This window comes from Rhinichthys klamathensis, unplaced genomic scaffold (assembly GCF_029890125.1).
Source record: "Rhinichthys klamathensis goyatoka isolate OS25496 unplaced genomic scaffold, OSU_Roscu_1.1 h1tg000054l_1, whole genome shotgun sequence".
NCBI lineage: Eukaryota > Metazoa > Chordata > Actinopteri > Cypriniformes > Leuciscidae > Rhinichthys > Rhinichthys klamathensis.
Window position 1 is genome coordinate 958,176 of NW_026606599.1, and position 19,682 is coordinate 977,857.

Genomic DNA, 19,682 nt, shown 5'->3' on the forward strand with positions numbered 1-19,682 from the left:
ATGTATATATGTGTGTATATGTATATGATTGTGTTTTTCTGAACATGGTTTTCTGTTGATCCACTTGTGAAAATGACTCGTTTTTTGAAGGGGTGAGCATTTTAATGTTATTGATTTTGCCTGGAAATTAATCAAAAAGTATACTTTATGCAAAATGTTCTTCTATTTTAGATGGTTCACATTGTTCAGTTTATCAACGAGGAGGATCTGCCATTTGCAGTGGTTCCGCAAGAGTGGCTCGGCGAGAGCATGTGCCATTGGCCCCCATTTAACCTCAGCAAAAAGACGAAGGCAACAATTTAGCCATCCTCTGCACACCTCCACACAGCACCTGGGAGAAACATCATTTTAAGTTCATGAAGGGAGCAGGTAAATGGGTCTGACTTGTGTATTTGATTTTCCTGTATTTCATCTGTGTAATTTATTTTCTGTTTATTGTGGATAACTGACTCTTTCATTCATTATTCCCTACTCTAGAATCTTGGAAGTCTCAAGAAAAAAAACTCTAGAAAGATGCATCGATTCCAGAAAACCAGGAAAATGCTGAACTGGTATGTAAAATCTATTGCTGTGATGCTGGATTTGTGATCCTGCCACTAAACTATACCATTTGTTAGATTTTCAAATTTCTGTTTCCTCTTTCTCGCAACCAGGTTTCTCCCCAGTAATCCAGACTCCACTTCACAGAGCCAAGAGTTTGAGTACAAGTAAGTGATGTTATTTGTGAAGTTTTTTTGTCTTGGAAACTATTGCTTCTATTTGAAGTCGGCATGAACCGGAAGTTACAAACGACTTTTCTCCAGTGTTGTGACCAGGGCTTGACATTAACACCCGCCAACCCGCCAAATGCGGGTGCATTTCACCCGTGGCGGGTAACACAGTCACTCTCACTAGCCACTTTGGCGTGTTGAAGATTTGTAGTCTTGTCAAAGGACATCTGACATAACAAACGAATTGCAATTTGACACTATGCCACTACCACTCCCATGAGTACCACCTGCACATAGTTTAGTGTTTGCTCATTGGTCCATTCGTGAATCCTCTTGAACGACAACACTGCAAACAAGAAGACACGCGGAGATTAAACTCGCGGACTGTGCGACGAACTGGGCTGTTTTAGTCTGCCCTTAATTATCAACTTAATGTGATGATATAGCGATCTTTTTTTAATAGCAGGAGAATCCAGACCACCGGCGTGTCTCACGCTCTCCTGCAGTGCCGCTGCGCGAGGGTGCGCGCGCCAAACGAACGATCATCACACGCGACTGGTCGCATACACACACACATCAACACAGCGTTCAGTCAGTTCGTGAGTGTGCATGGCCGGTATTAAAGCAAAAATCATCTTCATGATTAAGGGCCACGGTTTAGGCCTAACTACTAGCAGGGCTGCCCTTATGTCACGTCATATCACAACTATCTTTCCAGAGTTAATTCTATGTTTTAATAAAATTAATCATGCCATGAAAGAAAGCAGGAGATGCGCTTGTGGGAATAATCTGGAAAATAAAGACCTGTAGGCCTATACTTGTTTCAGGTGGACATATCTCCAGTTACTCAGAGCTTCATGATGATAATTATTAAGTCAGAGCTCTGAGGAAAAGCTGATGCAAAACAAACAATCCAAAGTCCTATATAGTCCTATATAGCCTATATAAAGTTGTAATCCTGGTGCCTTAATTGTGGATTTTTTCTTTAAAATTATTATTTATTCTTTGCTCGTTGTTTCTAATGCAGATAATTGTTCTACTCTGTATTGCAGTATTTACTGCTGTAAAACAAAAAACAAACAAACAATGCAGCACTTTTATTATATACAATAAGAAGCTATTTTATGTGTGTATCTTAGACAACATGTTATCAAAAAAGGAGCTTAACAACCTTATCAGAGCTAATGATAATATTAGTTCATTTTAGCACGTTTTCAGCCCCATTGTCAATTTTAATCATATAAAACGTACAACAACAAAACTGTGGCTAGTAAAAATGCTGCGTGGCTAGTCATTTTGGAAAACCACTAGCCACATTGGCTAGTGAGCAAAAAAGTTAATGTCAAGCGCTGGTTGTGACGTATTTACAAGTGAAACGGTATATTGAACGGAGGGCAGGGTTTTACTCTAACGCTCCTCTTCTCCATCTCTGCTCATAGCACGGTTTGAGGGGAGTTGCCACGCCCTCGCACCATAGCACATGACCGGAAGAGAAGAGAAGTCGTTTCGAGGGGGGAGGGAAGGGTAACGTATTTGATTAAAGATTATAAGGCTACATGAATTTTAAAAGAATAATGAAGTGCACAGATAAATCATTTATAATAAACACTCCAATATTACATGTAAAAATACGAATTGTAAAATCTTACTTCAAGAGCAGGTGAAGCAAGTTCAACAAACAATGTTGAAGACGTTTGCTTGCACTGAGCAATTAGGTACAACTTGCAAACAGCACCTGTGGTTGTCGGTTTAATTCCCACTGGGGCTACCTGTACATGTAGTAGACCTAGATATAAAGTAAAATTTAAGATTGTATACTGCATATATTACAGTCTGAATCCTTAGCCTTTCACATTTTTTATTTATTTATGAGAAGCTTCAGAGAAATGTAATTTGTAACACTTTTTTGGATTTTCAGCTTGGTGTAGGGGATAAAGCATGTTTTAGAGACATGTTCCTGAAGACCATTGTTCAAAGTAAGTTGGATATTCTTTTTAGATTTAAGTAGATGTGTATGTCCTATTGTCCTCATGCAATTCAAATTAAATGACAGATCTGTATTTTCTATATTAGCCATCCGGAAGGACCCGGCAACCCAGGATGCACTGATAAGGCGGTCCAGGTTAACGTTACGCGTTACCTGAAAGGAGCATCTGACCGTGAAGGCAGAAAAAGGCGCCGCACAGCTGAGAGGGACCCACAGCCGACCACTTAAAACTAGACTGACTACTGACACCCCAGAATCACTGACAACTGGAATCCTTTCTTTATCTTGCAGTCAGTAGAATCAAGACCCCTTAAGAAGTCAGAAGTGTCAGACTACACTCACTCACTGTGGAAATTACTTTCTTTTTTTCTTTTTCAAATAAAGCTTGTAAATCCTTGTGCCACAGGTCAGCATTGCCGTTATAATGGCCTATTCTACTCCAGAGCTTTACTATAAATTACTACCACTTATCATATTGTTAGAAATGGCTTGTAAATGTAGTTATACTTTTATTTATTTGGTGTCTTGCTCATTATTTGGTATCAAATATCCTCTTTACTTGTCATAATGTTTACTGGTAATTTTTTTTTACCCTAGAGCTGTCCTTTTTATATGAACACTTATTGTAAGTGTTGTAATTTGCTTGTAAGGCTGTTTAACCAAAATTGAATTGGAAACCTGCATGTTAGTATATTGATTTATTTATTTTTCTGTTATGTTTCAGTGATCTGAAACATCTTGTTTAAATGACAGTTACTGTACTTTGAAATGTGGAATAAAAATGCCAATTGTAAATTTGTCTGGTTTGAGCAATCATTATTCTTGATAAACTGCATGCTATAAATAAAATAAAAAATATATATAGCCAGAATAAGTGGCGGCAGAGCGCTCGAAAATAGCGTTTGCCTCCGGCGGGCCGCGGAAGGACGGCCTTCAATATAAAGGCGGCGGAACGGCGGTTGGCCCGCGGGCCGGCCGCTTAACGAAGGCGGTAGGAAGGCGGCTGCCGCTTTTAAAAAGCGGCTGCCGCCGGCGGTGCGCCGTCCAACGTGTTTGCGATGTCGCCATTCTGACGCTTCTACTGCCGCCGGAGAACCGACGGTGGTCCGCCGACTCATTGCTATCTGGGTTATTGCAATCACTTTTCGGCACGACACCAGCATTAAGGCCTACCGGATTTAAACATTATACTCAAGAATTGCATTTAGGTCTGACACTTTCCCATAGTAATGGTTATATGAAAATCACTTTAGTTTTTGGCATTAACGTACGGCTCAGCAAGTTTGCATATATAACTTATTCCCTCAGCTGAGAATATATATGTGACAATAACAAAGCTGTTTGCAAATGCAAGTTAACTCTTTATTGAGACAGATGAAGACAGTAGCAGGTCAGACGAACACAAACTCAGGATGGTAAGTGGCGCAGGGACTTTGGTAGACTACCCGGTGATGGTGCTCGGTGATCCAGTAGTAATCCAGTAATCCTCAGTGCGCGGTGAAGCAGTGCGGGAATCCAGGACGGAAAACAAACGACGAAGAACACGAAGCAAATCCACAATCCAACGAGACAGCACGGAACAGGAACACACACACACACACACACACACACCGGGGAAACCACAACGATCTGACAACATGAGACACCAGTTACTGCACATATAAAGGGACAAACAAGTGGTGACAGCTGGTGCTGTAATCAGCGGTGATCAGAGACCACGCCCACAGACATACATACACACAACAGCACGAGGACGAGAGAGACAGTGAATTCATGAACCGTGACAATAAATTGGTCATAGAGATTATCATCAGGAAAATGATTTGTGACAGGGCGGTGCGTTTTATAGCCGGTTTCAATCATAAACTCTGAACATAACCTCCTCCGAAGCAGGTTGGGTGTGCAGCATAAGTTACCATGGTGATATAGCCAGGTTTACCCTCTGGGGAACAGCGTGTTTTTGGGCCCTTTGGGATGTTTTGACATGCACTGACATTTGTGCTTTTTTCAGTTATTTATAAACATGTTAATGGCAAAGGTGTAAATTCACTCTATATAGCACAAACGGGGCTACCATGATATGTGAGCAACGTGTATGTACATGTTTGTATTTTTAAGAGAATAATGTTTATGCATGGTTATTGAAAAAAATTAAAATGAAAGTTGCTGAAATAAGACCACAAAACACATACTAAATATGTGTCCACAAGACTTTTGACTAATGGATGTTGTCGCTTCGAGTTCTGGCTTCAAAATGATGTGAAAATCATCCTGCCTAATTGTTCACATAAAGCAAAACATGAATTCATACTTTGTATGACAGTTTTTTTGTCAGAAGAGGTTTATGCGAGGGGGTGGTAATGGCCTATCAATATTAATGAGATTCAGACCAGGGGTGTGACAGACACTCCCCCAATGGCTAATGGCCCATCAAGTGAGGCAGCCTGAACAAAGAATGAGAGGAGATTCAAAGGTTTTTCAATTTGTTTTATTGTAATTCCTCTATGTGGAGAAACTAAATGTTCTAAATTTGCTCTAAGCAAATCAAATGTGAGTAAAATAAATAAATAATCAGTCGGCTATAAACAAAGCAATTGTGAAGTCATACAGGCTCATATTATATTAACACTAAGTATAAACAAAATTGAACTAACATCTGTAAAATTGTAGGTAAATATGTACTTACTCTTTCTGATTTCTGACTGTGTTGCTAAGACTAAATGCTTACTCATACGAAATTCTATCCACGGCTCGATCAAACGGTCGTCATCAGAGTCGCGCTCTTCTTCTGATGAAAATGTGGATTCTTCGTCGCTAGTATCCAGGACGAGCTGAAGAGCTTCTACACCGGTGTATCGTGCCATCTTCCTAACGCGCAGGTGAACTGAATGATGAAACTTGAAGCCTTTAATGCATTTGCTTGGGGGCGTTTGCCTGTTTTCCATAGATGGCTTAACACATTATCTTGTGAATAGCGCGCTCCGGGAGTAGGCGTGAACGAATTAAAGTGAATGAGCTCGTAATGAGCTCGACTGGAATCGCTCTATTTTCATACAGATTACAGAAGCTGAGAATATTTGTTTTTAATATAAATGACTTCATTTAAAAGATGCGATCTCTAGCTTTATGCCCGTGGGTATGTTTGCCTGTTTGACTGAATTTTCGTGGAGTTACAGATCATTTCCGAACGCGTTTCAAATTGGAGTTCGCTGACAGAGAGAGTGAAGAACTCGCATCATGTTCATTTTTCTTTATTTGGCAAAAAGCAAAACACTTTATTTTTATTGTGAGTATACAGAAAAAAAATAGAAACTGAACAGGATCGATTGATGTATAACACGAACATGAAAGATCAAAATTAACAGAGCAGTTTGAGTTTATTTTGCATTGCTAAAAAAAAAAACGAGCAAAACGCGCGGGCGCGTTTCTGGTCCCCAGAGGGTTAAGAGAGCCCCCTTTGTGACATAAACAATTCTGGCTTTTGGCTCAACATACCTAGCTAACCCATTAACCTCACTTTGTAGTACACCCTTCTGTAGTTACCACTTATTCCTTTTGAAAATCAAAATCATGAAAATGATACATATTGTACCCAGATATATTTAATTCTGTCTGGGATCGAACCTTTCAAGATTTAATATCTAGCTAGTCCATGAAAAAATAAAAGGTCCATTCCGTCCTTGGGCCGTTGGGAGTCGGACGGGGGTTGGCGGACGAGCGCGCCGGCCCCCCGAAATTTTTGGGGGGTCGGCCGACGCCGCAGGCCGACCCTCCCCGGGCGCCCGACACGCGCGGGCAGGGGCCCCGACCCCCTCTGGGGCCCGACGGGAGTGCCCCGAAGCCCGAGACCCCCCCGAGCAGTTCGGCCATCGTCCTGGGTGGGGCGCCACACCTGACCCGTCCCACTAACCCACTATTTGTCCGTTTGACCACTAGAGTGACCCGACCCCCCCCACCCCCCCCCGTCCCACTAACCCACTATTTGTCCAATAACCCACTATATTGGGGAAACGTCCCGGGACCACCCCCCCCCCCCCCCCCTCCCGGGCCAAGCCCCCGTCACACGAACCCACTATTTGTCCAATAACCCACTATATTTACCAAACGTCCCGGGACCACCCCCCCCCCCACTCCCGGGCCACGCCCCCATCCCACGAACCCACTATTTGTCCAATAACCCACTATATGGCGCAAACTTCCCGTTGACCGATCTTCTCGAAACTCTGGATTCTGATAGAGGGTGATGAGACTTAGACCTGAGTGCAAAAATGGAGGCTCTAGACCCTTCCTGACCAGAGCTATGGACATCCCACGTAGAATTTATTACATTATAAAAAATAGTGGGTTCGTGGTCAGTGGAATTATGGGATGGGACTTGGTGCTACGGACTCAGGGGAGGCCCCTGAGTGCAGTAAAATAGTTTTTATCATGATTTGGAACTTTCATTAATGTGTCCCATCCCACGTAGCATTTATCACAGTACCAAAACGTGGTTTCGAGGACACCCATTTTAATGCAAACTAAACACTGAAATGACTTGAAAATCAGTGAGATGTGTTCAGTGGAGTGTGCTTAGTACAGTAGAGGTGGTTGGGGCTGAAAAAGTAGTTTTTAATCATCTGGAAGTCCCCTTGGAGACATGGGTGACAGCCATATAACCATTGAACGCATGGGAATGTTTGTTTTTCAAGAATATCTCAAAAACCACACAGCGAAAAAATTTCAAACTCAAAGCACAGGGCTTTCAAAGCACAGGGCTTAAAATAGATAAGTGACGGTCTCCTTTTACCGAACATAGTATTAGGATCTGTCATAGTATTATTGGGTGGAAGATTTACTTCACTTTGTTTCTTGAAGAGGTTGTAACGGGACTGCGTCTGCAGAAATTAATTTGGGGGGAAAGAAGAGGAGCGCTTCAGATGCGACATTGCAGTGCAGAGTTTGTTTACATCTGTCATAGAGATTCTGTTCGCCGAGGCTGTCGTCAGGGGCCCGCACGCTGATTTCGGTGGGTGAGGTTTTGTGAGTGCAGTGCCGGTCATTCTAATCACGTGTGTTGTAGTGGAAGCACGAGTGGGGAGAGAAAGCTGCGGCCTGTGCGGCATCCGAACGAACAGACCTACGACGAAATCGCATTCCTCATTGTTGTCAACTGAGCCACATCCTCGCTGCTGCATCCAGCCCTGTATCTGAGAAGAGTGAGCATATTGAATCCATACTAACACACTGTTTAATAGTCTATCCAGAAGTCCCGCTGAGCCAGTGAACCGAGCCACATCCTCGCTGCTGCATCCAGCCCTGTATCTGAGAAGAGTGAGCATATTGAATCCATACTAACACACTGTTTAATAGTCTATGCTGAAGTCCCGCTGAGCCAGTGAACCAAGCCACATCCTCGCTGTTGCATCCAGCCCTGTATCTGAGAAAGAGTGAGCATATTGCATCCATACTAACACACTCTGTTTAACAGTCTATGCTGAGCCAGTGAACCAAGCCACATCCTCGCTGTTGCATCCAGCCCTGTATCTGAGAAAGAGTGAGCATATTGCATCCATACTAATCTGCTTGTTTACCAGTCTATGCTGAAGTCCCGCTGAGCCAGTGAACCGAGCCACATTCTCGCTGTTGCATCCAGCCCTGTATCTGAGAAGAAAGAGTGAGCATATTGAACCCATACTAACACACTCTGTTTAACAGTCTATGCTGAAGTCCCGCTGAGCAAGTGAACCGAGTCACATCCTCGCTGTTGCATCCAGCCCTGCATCTGAGAAGGAGTGAGCATATTGAATCCATACTAACACACTCTGTTTAACAGTCTATGCTGAGCCAGTGAACCAAGCCACATCCTCGCTGCTGCATCCAGCCCTGTATCTGAGAAGGAGTGAGCATATTGCATCCACACAAATCTGCTTGCTTACCAGTCTATGCTGAAGTCCCGCTGGGCCAGTGAACCGAGCCACATCCTCGCTGTTGCATCTAGCCCTGTATCTGAGAAAGAGTGAGCATATTGCATCCATCCTAATCTGCTTGTTTAAGTCTATTCTGAAGTCCCGCTGAGCCAGTGAACCGAGCCACATCCTCGCTGTTGCATCCAGCCCTGTATCTGAGAAGGAGTGAGCATATTGCATCCATACTAATCTGCTTGTTTAACGGTCTATGCTGAAGTCCCGCTGAGCCAGTGAACCGAGCCACATCCTCGCTGCTGCATCCAGCCCTGTATCTGAGAAGGAGTGAGCATATTGCATCCATCCTAATCTGCTTGTTTAACAGTCTATTCTGAAGTCCCGCTGAGCCAGTGAACCGAGCCACATCCTCGCTGCTGCATCCAGCCCTGCATCTGAGAAGGAGTGAGCATATTGAATCCATACTAACACACTCTGTTTAACAGTCTATGCTGAGCCAGTGAACCAAGCCACATCCTCGCTGTTGCATCCAGCCCTGTATCTGAGAAGGAGTGAGCATATGGCATCCATACTAATCTGCTTGTTTAACAGTCTATGCTGAAGTCCCGCTGAGCCAGTGAACCGGGCCACATCCTCGCTGCTGCATCCAGCCCTGTATCTGAGAAGGAGTGAGCATATTGCATCCACACAAATCTGCTTGCTTACCAGTCTATGCTGAAGTCCCGCTGAGCCAGTGAACCGAGCCACATACTCGCTGCTGCATCCAGCCCTGTATCTGAGAAAGAGTGAGCATATTGCATCCATCCTAATCTGCTTGTTTAACAGTCTATGCTGAAGTCCCGCTGAGCCAGTGAACCGAGCCACATCCTCGCTGCTGCATCCAGCCCTGTATCTGAGAAGGAGTGAGCATATTGCATCCACACAAATCTGCTTGCTTACCAGTCTATTCTGAAGTCCCGCTGAGCCAGTGAACCGAGCCACATCCTCGCTGCTGCATCCAGTTTTGTATCTGAGAAGAAAGAAAGGCCCACTGAGCCAGCGAAGCAAGCCACATCCTCGGTGTTGTATCCAGCTCTGCTCCCGAGCATAAAGAGGGGGCATACTGAATCTATACCAATCCACTCGGTCTGCAGTCTCGTTGGCCTAGTGAATCGAGCTCAATCCCCACTGCTGTCATCCAGGTCGGACTTGTCGACACAGGAGGAACGGTTGGCCTGTTCTCTCCCCTTGAGATTGCCTTTTAAATAAATAAACTTGAGATTATTTTTTCTACTTTGTTGTCCGTCGTCCTTGAGCTGCGGGGTAGCTCCCCAGGGGGGGAAGTTACAGTAGAAGGAGGGAGGGGAGGTCGACAAGCAAGAGCCCCCACACACACCTCCCTCCGGCCTGTGACACTCACATCAGTCACCATGCACAATCAATGGCCTCATCACGAACGGGGGTTGGGAAACGCTTAGAAAGCGGCTAGGGCCCTCAAACTCGGGGGCCCCACTCAGGGACGGGAGACGACGGCACTCGCCGAGTTTCGGGGTCCTACGACTTTCCGCCTCCCTATGGCGGCGCGTTTCGTTGGTTTGACCTTTTTGACCCCGTGACGTGTTTTTCACCCTTTCGACCCCTGAACGAGGCCCCAGGGCCACCAAACTTCTCCGCCCGCACCAGGGGGCCGCGGCGAGTCGGAAAACGGCGCCCCCTAGTCGATCGGCCCTTTCGAAGCGGCGTCCGCGAAACCACTGTGGCAAAATACATTCATTTAATGGGCGAGTGGGATTTTTATAGAAACGCCCCAGGGGACCCAAACTCTGCACGGTGAACCATGGGCCCGCCCCGAGTGACGTGCCGAAGGGGCCCGGGCCTAGGGCCTGAGAAAGTATTTTTTATCACGTTTGATCCATCTCTCTGTCTGCCATTGAAGTCAATGGCAGACACTCGGAAAAAGGCCCGTTTTCAGCCGTACGCTCGTCCCGACTTTAAACGCTTGGCGAGCGGCTAGGGCCCTCAAACTCGGGGGCCCGACTCGGGGCCACCAGACGACGGAACTCGCCGAGTTTCGGACTCCTGCGACCTTCCGTCTCCGTACGGTCGCGCGTTCCGTTGGTCTGACCTTTTTGACCCCGTGATGTGTTTTTCCACCCTTTTTCGACCTTTCGGCCCCTGAACGAGGCCCCGGGGCCACCAAACTTTTCCGCCCGCACCAGGGGGCCGTGGCGAGTCGGAAAACGTCACCCCCTAGTCGATCGGCCATCGTGAAGCGGGTTATTGGACAAATAGTGGTTTTGCGGACAACGTCCCTTTTCCGGCCTTTCGACCCCTGAACGAGGTCCGAGGGCCCCCAAACTTTTCCGCCCGCACCGGGGGGCCGTGGCGAGTCGGAAAACGTCGCCCCCTAGTCGATCGGCCATTGCGAAGCGGCGTCCACGAAACCACGATGGCGAATACATTAATTTAATGGGCGAGTGGGATTTTGACAGAAAGGTCCCAGGGGCCCCAAACTCTGCATGCTGACCCTTGGGCCCCACCCGAGCGACATACTGACAACAGGGGGCGCTAGAGCAAAGGCAACACATTTTACCCCTTTAACCCTAATCTCTGGCCTACTGGGTCTTTCACTCATGTACCCTAAGAGGCTTTTGAGTGAAAGTTGGTTAAAAGTGGCAAACTTGCTACAGGGAGGTCCTAGGTTTACACCCTTCGGGGCCGTGTGTCGGGGGCCCCTGGAGGGCCCAGATCTCAAATCTCAAGGTGCCACGACCCTGCGTCCCCGTACGGGGGCCGTCCCACGGACCACTTATTTCGTAGTGGTTTTGCGGACGAGCGTCCCTTTTTCGACCTTTCGACCCACTGAACGAGGCCCGAGGGCCCCCAAACTTTTCCGCCCGCACCGGGGGGCCGCGGCGAGTCGGAAAACGGCGCCCCCTAGTCGATAGGCCGCTGCAAAGCGGTGTCCACGAAACCACTATGGCAAAATACATTCATTTAATGGGCGAGCGGGATTTTTACAGAAATGTCCCAGGGGCCCCAAATTCAGCATGCTGACTCTTGGGGCCTCCCCGAGCGACATACCGAAAGCAGGGGGCGCTAGAGCAGAGGCAAGACGTCGTCAGCCTCTAACCCTAACCGTCACGCTAACCCTAACTCACGGCCCCTTTTTGGACCTTGCGACCCCTGAACGAGGTCCTAGGGCCCCCAAACTTTTCCGCCCGCATCAAAGGATCCCTCTGAGTCTTTATAAACTCGTTTCATCGAAAAATTTTCGAAAGACAAAGCTTAAACGCCAAAGTGTCCACTAACCCACTATTTTTAAACGGCCAAACTGTATGTTTGGCCTAATTACAAAGCCTTTCGCATGACTAATTTCACAAAACAGCTTGGTTTCACAATCACAATGGCCCTGAGAGTCAGAATATCACATTTAAAAAAAGTTTTCATCAAGATATTCCCACAGACTAGCTTGAAAAATAGTTTGCCGCCAAAACGTGTCTTCGAGGACACTCGTTTTCGTGGCAATTAAACACTGAAACGACTCGGAAAGACAGTGCCACGCGTTCAGCCGAGTGTGCTTAGTACAGTAGAGGTGGTTTAATCGACGGGGACCGACGCCACAAATGGCGGGAGAGCGGAAACACGACAACATCCCACTTCCAACCTATTTTTCCCGCCAAAATGTGGTCCCGCGGACGCTGCTTGTTTATGCAATTCGAACACAGAAACGGCCCCCGGGGCCCGTCCCGAGTGACATACCGAAAGTACGGGGCCCAGGGGCCGAGGAAAACATTTTTAGCCTCTGTGCAACATTTCACGCTCAGGCATGTTTCACTCTCACCCTGAAAGAGCCATTCAAGCCTCAAAATGATTTGATGACGGGGGAGGGGCGTTTTTTTGCAAAGGTCCTAGAGTTCCACGATTCGGGGCCCCGAGTCAGGGGCCCCTGGAGAGTCGGAATCTGAAGTCTCGAGGTGCCACGACCCTCCGTCTGCGTGCGGGGGCCGTCCCGCCGACCATTTACAGGCATGTCGGTTTCGGCCACTTTTTCGGCATTTCGGCCCCTGAACGAGGTCCCAGGGCCCCCAAACTTTTCCAGGGCATCCCGCAGAGTGTACTTAGTACAGTAGAGGTGGTTTGTTTTAAAAAAAATTAAAAAAAAATCTCCAGTCACCATCCACACTTTTCAGTCGCCATCCACAATGAATGGCTCGTCACAAACGGGGCATACGAAACGCTTAGAAAGCAGCTAGGGCCCTCAAACTCTGGGGGCCCACTCAAGGTCCCTAGACGACAGAGCTCACCGAGTTTCGGGGTCCTGCGACCTTCCGTGTCCGTATGGCAGCTCGTTTCGTCGGTTTGACCTTTGTGACCCTTGTCATTTTGAAAATGTGCTTTTTTCACCCTTTTTCGACCTTTCGACCCCTAAACGAGGTCCTGGGGCCACCAAACTTTTCCGCCCGCACCAGGGGGCCGTGGCGAGTCGGAAAACGTCGCCCCCTAGTCGATCGGCCATTGCGAAGCGGTGTCCACGAAACCATTATGGCAAAATACATTCATTTAATGGGCGAGTGGGATTTTCTTAAAATCTCCCAGGGGCCCCAAATTCAATATTGAGTGTTAAAAAACTAATATTATTCTATATATTGTTGGTGGTGACAGCAGATTTCCAGAGCAGCTTATGTTGGAGGTGACTGCTACTGACCTGTTCTACTTAGGGAAATATCACTCTCAAGAGAAAAGCATTGTTTTGCAAATGACTGGCCTCAGATGGGAGATTGATCACTAGTTTAAAATATGCTCTCCTAAAATTATGTCCCTCAATATTTTCTTACCCTTGCAGTGCAGAGACTCCACACCCGATCATGATTATGCTGAACTGCCCCCGCCACTGGAGGAGCAACTTAAGGAAGCCCACAAGATCATCAACGATCAAGCAGAATTAATTGCACGTCTTCAAACCAAGTATTTCTGATTACAACACACTGGAAGCAGTGTTTATGGCCCTACAGCCTACTGCAGAAAACATGGTAGAGTGGAGTCAGGCACAGCGAATAATAGCTGTTTTTCTGTTGCTTGTGTTGATTTAACCCCAAATTGAAAATGAAAGTAAAAGTAAACATATCTGTGATCTTTCAAAGCGTGAATAACATCAATAATGAAAAGGGTAAGGTTAGGATTAGTGTAGAGTGAAAAACCTAGTTGTTATTTTGTTTTTAAGGGATGAATCAGTCTATGTTCCCCTTTTTGCCACTGTAGTGGATGATGCTGCAGAGTCTCTCCAATACAGTTACGATTTTGACGGGATTGTGGTCCATCTTGCTGATGTTAGTTGCATAACCGCAGGTATCCATTACTTGTTCGCCGGGAAAGTGGATGGATCGAAAGTCTGTAAACACTGGCACATTTTAAAGAAACACCTGGACCTGAAGAAGTACAGTGCTGACGGGGTCAGTGCTCTGCGGAAAAGTGTGGGGGTTGTTCTGGGCTACGTTGATGGGGGGGTACTTTCTAAACCTAACTTGTGTTCCAGCAAATCCAAACAGTGCTCACCCCATGTACAAAAGTGAGATGGTAGTGAAGGCCCATGCCATTGGCCTCATTAATGCCGTTTTCAACAACTTTTCATTGAGACTAAGAAGTGTTTCGCCAGAACATTTGGAGCGGCCGACTCTTCAGAAGACCAATCTTTCTACCCTGGGCAGGATTAACATCTTGAATGCGGACCAGCAATTCATGCTCCAGCACTTGCAACAATCTGTCCTCGCTGTCAATCAAGATATTGACATGGCAATACTCTTGACAATAAGCAAGTTTGGTCAAAAGGATGATAGGAGATTTGACCTGAGCAAGCTGGTTAGCGAAGATGGTATTGTGAATGTCTCTTACCATGTTGCTTGCAACATTCGTGCACAGGACACATCGGTTGACCTCTTGTGGTCTAGGTCTGGTCTACAGGAGGTGGTAGGACAACGGGGCACTCTCTTCCCCGTTTATTCCATGGCTGAAAGTGCAAATTTTCAGTCGAACATCGACCCGGTGCCCCTTGATGTCGGGGATGATCTCGACCAGGTGTTGCGGCACGATAATTGCAAAGTTAATTTTTTGCAACTATATGCAGTGACTCCACACTGCCACCAGGCCACCCCAGCTAAGCACCCTGTGAGCAGGGTGATCACCACGCGCGATCTACATATTGAGAAGCATCGTCGGATGCTTCTTAAGGACGCCAAAGAATACGTACAACATATGGACGATATGGCACTGAAAACCTCTGGAAGGACCTATGTGAGGCTGGAGGGTTTTTTTCTGGTTTGGCCTGGATTTCCAGAGGTCCTGGATGCCATGTCTTTTTTCGACCAGATGATGCTGGACAATTTGGTCGAGACAGTGCCAATGCTCCTTCCCTTCAAGGACAATGAAGATGGCCTTGACTTAAGGCACATTGTCCATCCAATCGCCACATACATGAGTAAAACGCTTTTTGATCTCTTCCACAACCAGAAGGGGCTGGGAGGGTTCGAAAGTTCTTGGAAGGCCTTCCAGCTTGAACTTGCGTTTGAACATTTTTTTTTTGGACGGGCCATCAGTACAACATCCAGGCAGTATGCCTCAGCCCTAGGTGTGTGTTCCAATAACGCAAACAGCTTTTCAAGAATGAGGGGAATTCTAGGCCTAAGCCCTATAGGATCAGCGAGTGTCGGTGAAGGTCCTCCTCCCCTCTCAACGTGGATAAAGGAGGAACTCCAGAGGCTGAGAGTCCTGCGCCTCTTTCCTCTCACAGACTGCCTTCAGGCTGGTCCACAAGTTGTTGGGGATGAGTTGGTCCGCATCCTCCTTTGTGATCTTTACCAGAGGAATGACCGGATTCCCATGTCATCTTGGAAAGGGCCTGACCATCCAATCGGTCATTTAAGTGATTGTGACAACAAAGGTTTTGGATACCCCCACACATTTGGAAGGGCCGTGGAGATGGAGACATCCTTCAGTTTCGACCCTGTACGGTGTTTGGAGTTTGGTTTAGGGAAGCTGAAGTTTTTCCCTAAAATAAAATACTGGGACGAGAACCGCAACAAGAAGGCGCGGTGGAATTTCAAGGACTTTGTAGAACTCCACCGTCCTTCTCAACTACCATCTGCTGCGTTACTAGGAGACGTGTGCGCCAAGGTGGAGCAGCTTGATCTTTCATACTCCCGGAATTTGACAAAGTATCGTGAGCATGGGATGCCATGGATGGAGACCTGTCTGGAGAGGCTGCCAAAGTGCTTACCCAAAGAAAGAGTAATTACGGTGCTGGACTTCCTTGGGTCAATTGGGATGATTCAGAACGGGGATTTTGTTTCATTCCAGAAACTCTGCGAGTTGGAGCGGCAGCTTCCCGTAACGCAACGTCATATGAAGGAGTTGCGCATCCTTTCTCCTCTTCTTTTGGTGCAGTCTCCTCAAATATGGAGATTTCATGAGTCGGTCCCAACTAAGCTGGTCCTGCCTCCAGTTGTTCCACCCAGACCAGCCCATCCACGTCCACCTGTAGCCCAGGAGATAAGAGAAGTGGCTGACATAGAGGTTGAGGAATTTAAAGTTTATATTGTTATCCTATGCCTCCCTCTAGTTTTCCTGAACAGGACCTTGCAGTGCGCTTTGATGTGTCACAGTCAACTGTAAGCAGGGTCTGTGTAACCTGGGCAAACTATCTACATTTCATGTTCAGATCACTTCCAATTTGGCCTTCGAGAGAAACTGTAAAAGAGCTCATGCCTCCTTGTTTCGAAATTAAATGTCCACCACAGTGATACAATCTAATGAAACGCTCATACAAAAACCTCTATTCCACTCGAGTGAACACACACTCCAGCAGAGAGAGAGAAACAACACTTCAACACACTGATATTAGAAGATCCTCAGCTCTTCTCAACACGCACTCATTCAGATTTGACTAAATGCTTTCTGATTTAACACTGTTTAAAGAAATATACACTCACCGGCCACTTTATTAGGTACCCCATGCTAGTAACGGGTTGGACCCCCTTTTGCCTTCAGAACTGCCTCAATTCTTCGTGGCATAGATTCAACAAGGTGCTGGAAGCATTCCTCAGGGAGTTTGGTCCATATTGACATGATGGCATCACACAGTTGCCGCAGATTTGTCGGCTGCACATCCATGATGCGAATCTCCCGTTCCACCACATCCCAAAGATGCTCTATTGGGTTGAGATCTGGTGACTGTGGAGGCCATTTTAGTACAGTGAACTCATTGTCATGTTCAAGAAACCAATTTGAAATGATTAGAGCTTTGTGACATGGTGGAAGTAGCCATCAGAGGATGGGTACATGGTGGCCATAAAGGGATGGACATGGTCAGAAACAATGCTCAGGTAGGCCGTGGCATTTAAACGATGCCCAATTGGCACTAAGGGGCCTAAAGTGTGCCAGGAAAACATCCCCCACACCATTACACCACCACCACCAGCCTGCACAGTGGTAACAAGGCATGATGGTTCCATGTTCTCATTCTGTTTACGCCAAATTCTGACTCTAACATCTGAATGTCTCAACAGAAATCGAGACTCATCAGACCAGGCAACATTTTTCCAGTCTTCAACTGTTCAATTTTGGTGAGCTCTTGCAAATTGTAGCCTCTTTTTCCTATTTGTAGTGGAGATGAGTGGTACCCGGTGGAGTCTTCTGCTGTTGTAGCCCATCCGCCTCAAGGTTGTGCGTGTTGTGGCTTCACAAATGCTTTGCTGCATACCTCGGTTGTAACGAGTGGTTATTTCAGTCACTGTTGCCCTTCTATCAGCTCGAACCAGTCTGGCCATTCTCCTCTGACCTCTGGCATCAACAAGGCATTTCCGCCCACAGAACTGCCGCTCACTGGATGTTTTTTCTTTTTCGCACCATTCTCTGTAAACCCTAGAGATGGTTGTGCGTGAAAATCCCAGTAGATTAGCAGTTTCTGAAATACTCAGACCAGCCCTTCTGGCACCAACAATCATGCCACTTTCAAAGTCACTCAAATCAACTTTCTTCCCCATACTGATGCTCGGTTTGAACTGCAGGAGATTGTCTTGACCATGTCTACATGCCTAAATGCACTGAGTTGCCGCCATGTGATTGGCTGCTTAGAAATTAAGTGTTAACGAGCAGTTGGACAGGTGTACCTAATAAAGTGGCCGGTGAGTGTATGTGATGAGCTGTGACCTCTGAGGTGACCTTTGACCTCTTTGATCATGGATGATGTTGTGGAGTTTCTCATAATGATGCTTCTGTTCTTCATATGCAGATCAATCATCATGATTCACAGAAAAACCTGCAGCTTCACACTTCAATCTTCAGTGAGAATCTGTTCAAATAATGACTTTATTGAATATTAGAGCCAAAGTCAATAGAAAGTGTGACAATGAAGATATAAAAGGTGTTTTGCATGTTCTACACAGTCAAGCATGTTTTCATATTCAAGGTGTGTTATAAAAGTATCTGGACTGGTTCTGAATCTCCACACAAGATCATGAAACGTGAACAAGCTCTAATATGTGTCCATCTTTAACAGCCTGTTTCTTCTCCATCTGATGATTTCAGACACACATGAGGCTTCATGATAGATGGAGTGACACCATGAACTCTGATTAGAGATTCACAATCAGTCCTGATACTTTCTGAACACACTCATGATTCATGATCTTACTTTAGTGATGGCGCTTCATCTAGTGGAAGTGTAGCAGTGATGATGGTCACATGACTGAATATGGACACAGAGATGGACGTTCATCTGCACATCCTCAGTGTCTCAGGAGTCACAATAAACATACTAAATAAAGTCATGATTGTGTAACTCTAGTGTATATGAGTTTGTTCTCAGCACAAGCTGTTGTAAATCCTGCCCACTTCTTTGCATTGTCAGCACATGCTTCAGTGCTCTGAGAGTGTTTATAGTGCTGTGAGTTTAACACTTCATGACTGAGAGCAGAACACAACACACTCTTTATCATCACACAAGACTAAACTACAACTATGAACAACATCTGCATCTTCATCTGGACCGTTGCACTGTTTATTCAAGGTTTGTGTAATACAGTTTTTATAATGATTATTAATTATCTTAAAATGTGAAATATATCTATTAATCATTTTTTTATATATCATTTTAATTTTTATTTGTGTTTTCTTTCAGAGTGTAGAGGACAGATCACTGTAACTCAGAGTCCATCAATATCAGCAGTTCAACCAGGAGAAGAAGTCAGAATAAACTGTAAAACCAGCAGTAATGTGTATTATCATGGTTCTTATGGTCATTACTTACACTGGTACTCACAGAAACCTGGAGAAGCTCCTAAACTCCTCATATATTATGCAACAGGCCGTTATACTGGAACTCTATCTAGATTCAGTGGCAGTGGATCTGGCAGTGATTTTACTCTGACCATCAGTGGAGTCCAGACTGAAGATACAGGAGATTATTACTGTCAGAGTGAACACCATATCAGTGGTAAATGGGTGTTCACACAGTGATAAAGAGTCGTACAAAAACCTCTGTCAGTCAGACGTCACAGTGACTGCACTGATACAGCTGAGAGAAACTGCAGCTGCTGATGGAGGAGCACAAACTACACAATATCAAACCTTTCACACACTTTATTCATTTATTATGATGTACTAAGTAAACATGTAATCTTATATCCCTTACTAAACTGGACTAAAATGTGTATAAAATGTGAGTGGAGCTTGTTCCTGTAAAACTTTCCTCTACAATATTATCTATATTATTACTGTAGGAAAGTCTCTAATTGCACTTTTTAATACAAATTGTTTCAAAGCAGCTTTACAGTGATAACAGGAAAATACTACAGCAGATCTAGAAGAAAATATCATCATAGTCCAGCTTAAGTTAGTTCAGTGGTTATTCACTTTTGTTGTAAAAACGTTATTACTTTACTTCATTTATCTATACAGCCGTTCTGGAGAAAACAGTGATGTCATCGTCCAGCTCAGTTCAGTTCTCATATAATGATGTCAATGCAGGAGATCAATAATATTGTTATTGAATATTGTTGGTGATTGAGGAGATTTCCCCTTCCATATGTAAAGGGCTTTGAGTACCTA

At 45.6% G+C, this 19,682-nt stretch overlaps 2 long non-coding RNA genes and 1 gene segment (V, D, J or C); all 3 read left to right on the plus strand.

Moving 5' to 3' along the window:
* The first annotated feature begins 253 nt into the window (after nucleotides 1-253).
* On the plus strand, nucleotides 254-708 carry LOC130083278 (uncharacterized). The gene is made up of 3 exons (XR_008806821.1): nucleotides 254-369; nucleotides 478-551; nucleotides 654-708. It is a non-coding gene; the product is annotated as an uncharacterized LOC130083278 (long non-coding RNA).
* A 7,352-nt stretch (nucleotides 709-8,060) lies between these two features.
* LOC130083277 (uncharacterized) lies at nucleotides 8,061-9,595 on the plus strand. Its single transcript, XR_008806820.1, has 3 exons — nucleotides 8,061-8,284; nucleotides 8,417-8,629; nucleotides 8,756-9,595. It is a non-coding gene; the product is annotated as an uncharacterized LOC130083277 (long non-coding RNA).
* Nucleotides 9,596-18,575: 8,980 nt separating this feature from the next.
* Nucleotides 18,576-19,194, plus strand: LOC130083273 (immunoglobulin kappa variable 4-1-like). The segment is given in 2 exon segments: nucleotides 18,576-18,642; nucleotides 18,754-19,194. Coding segments are annotated over 2 exon segments (387 nt in total).
* Nucleotides 19,195-19,682: the final 488 nt, after the last annotated feature.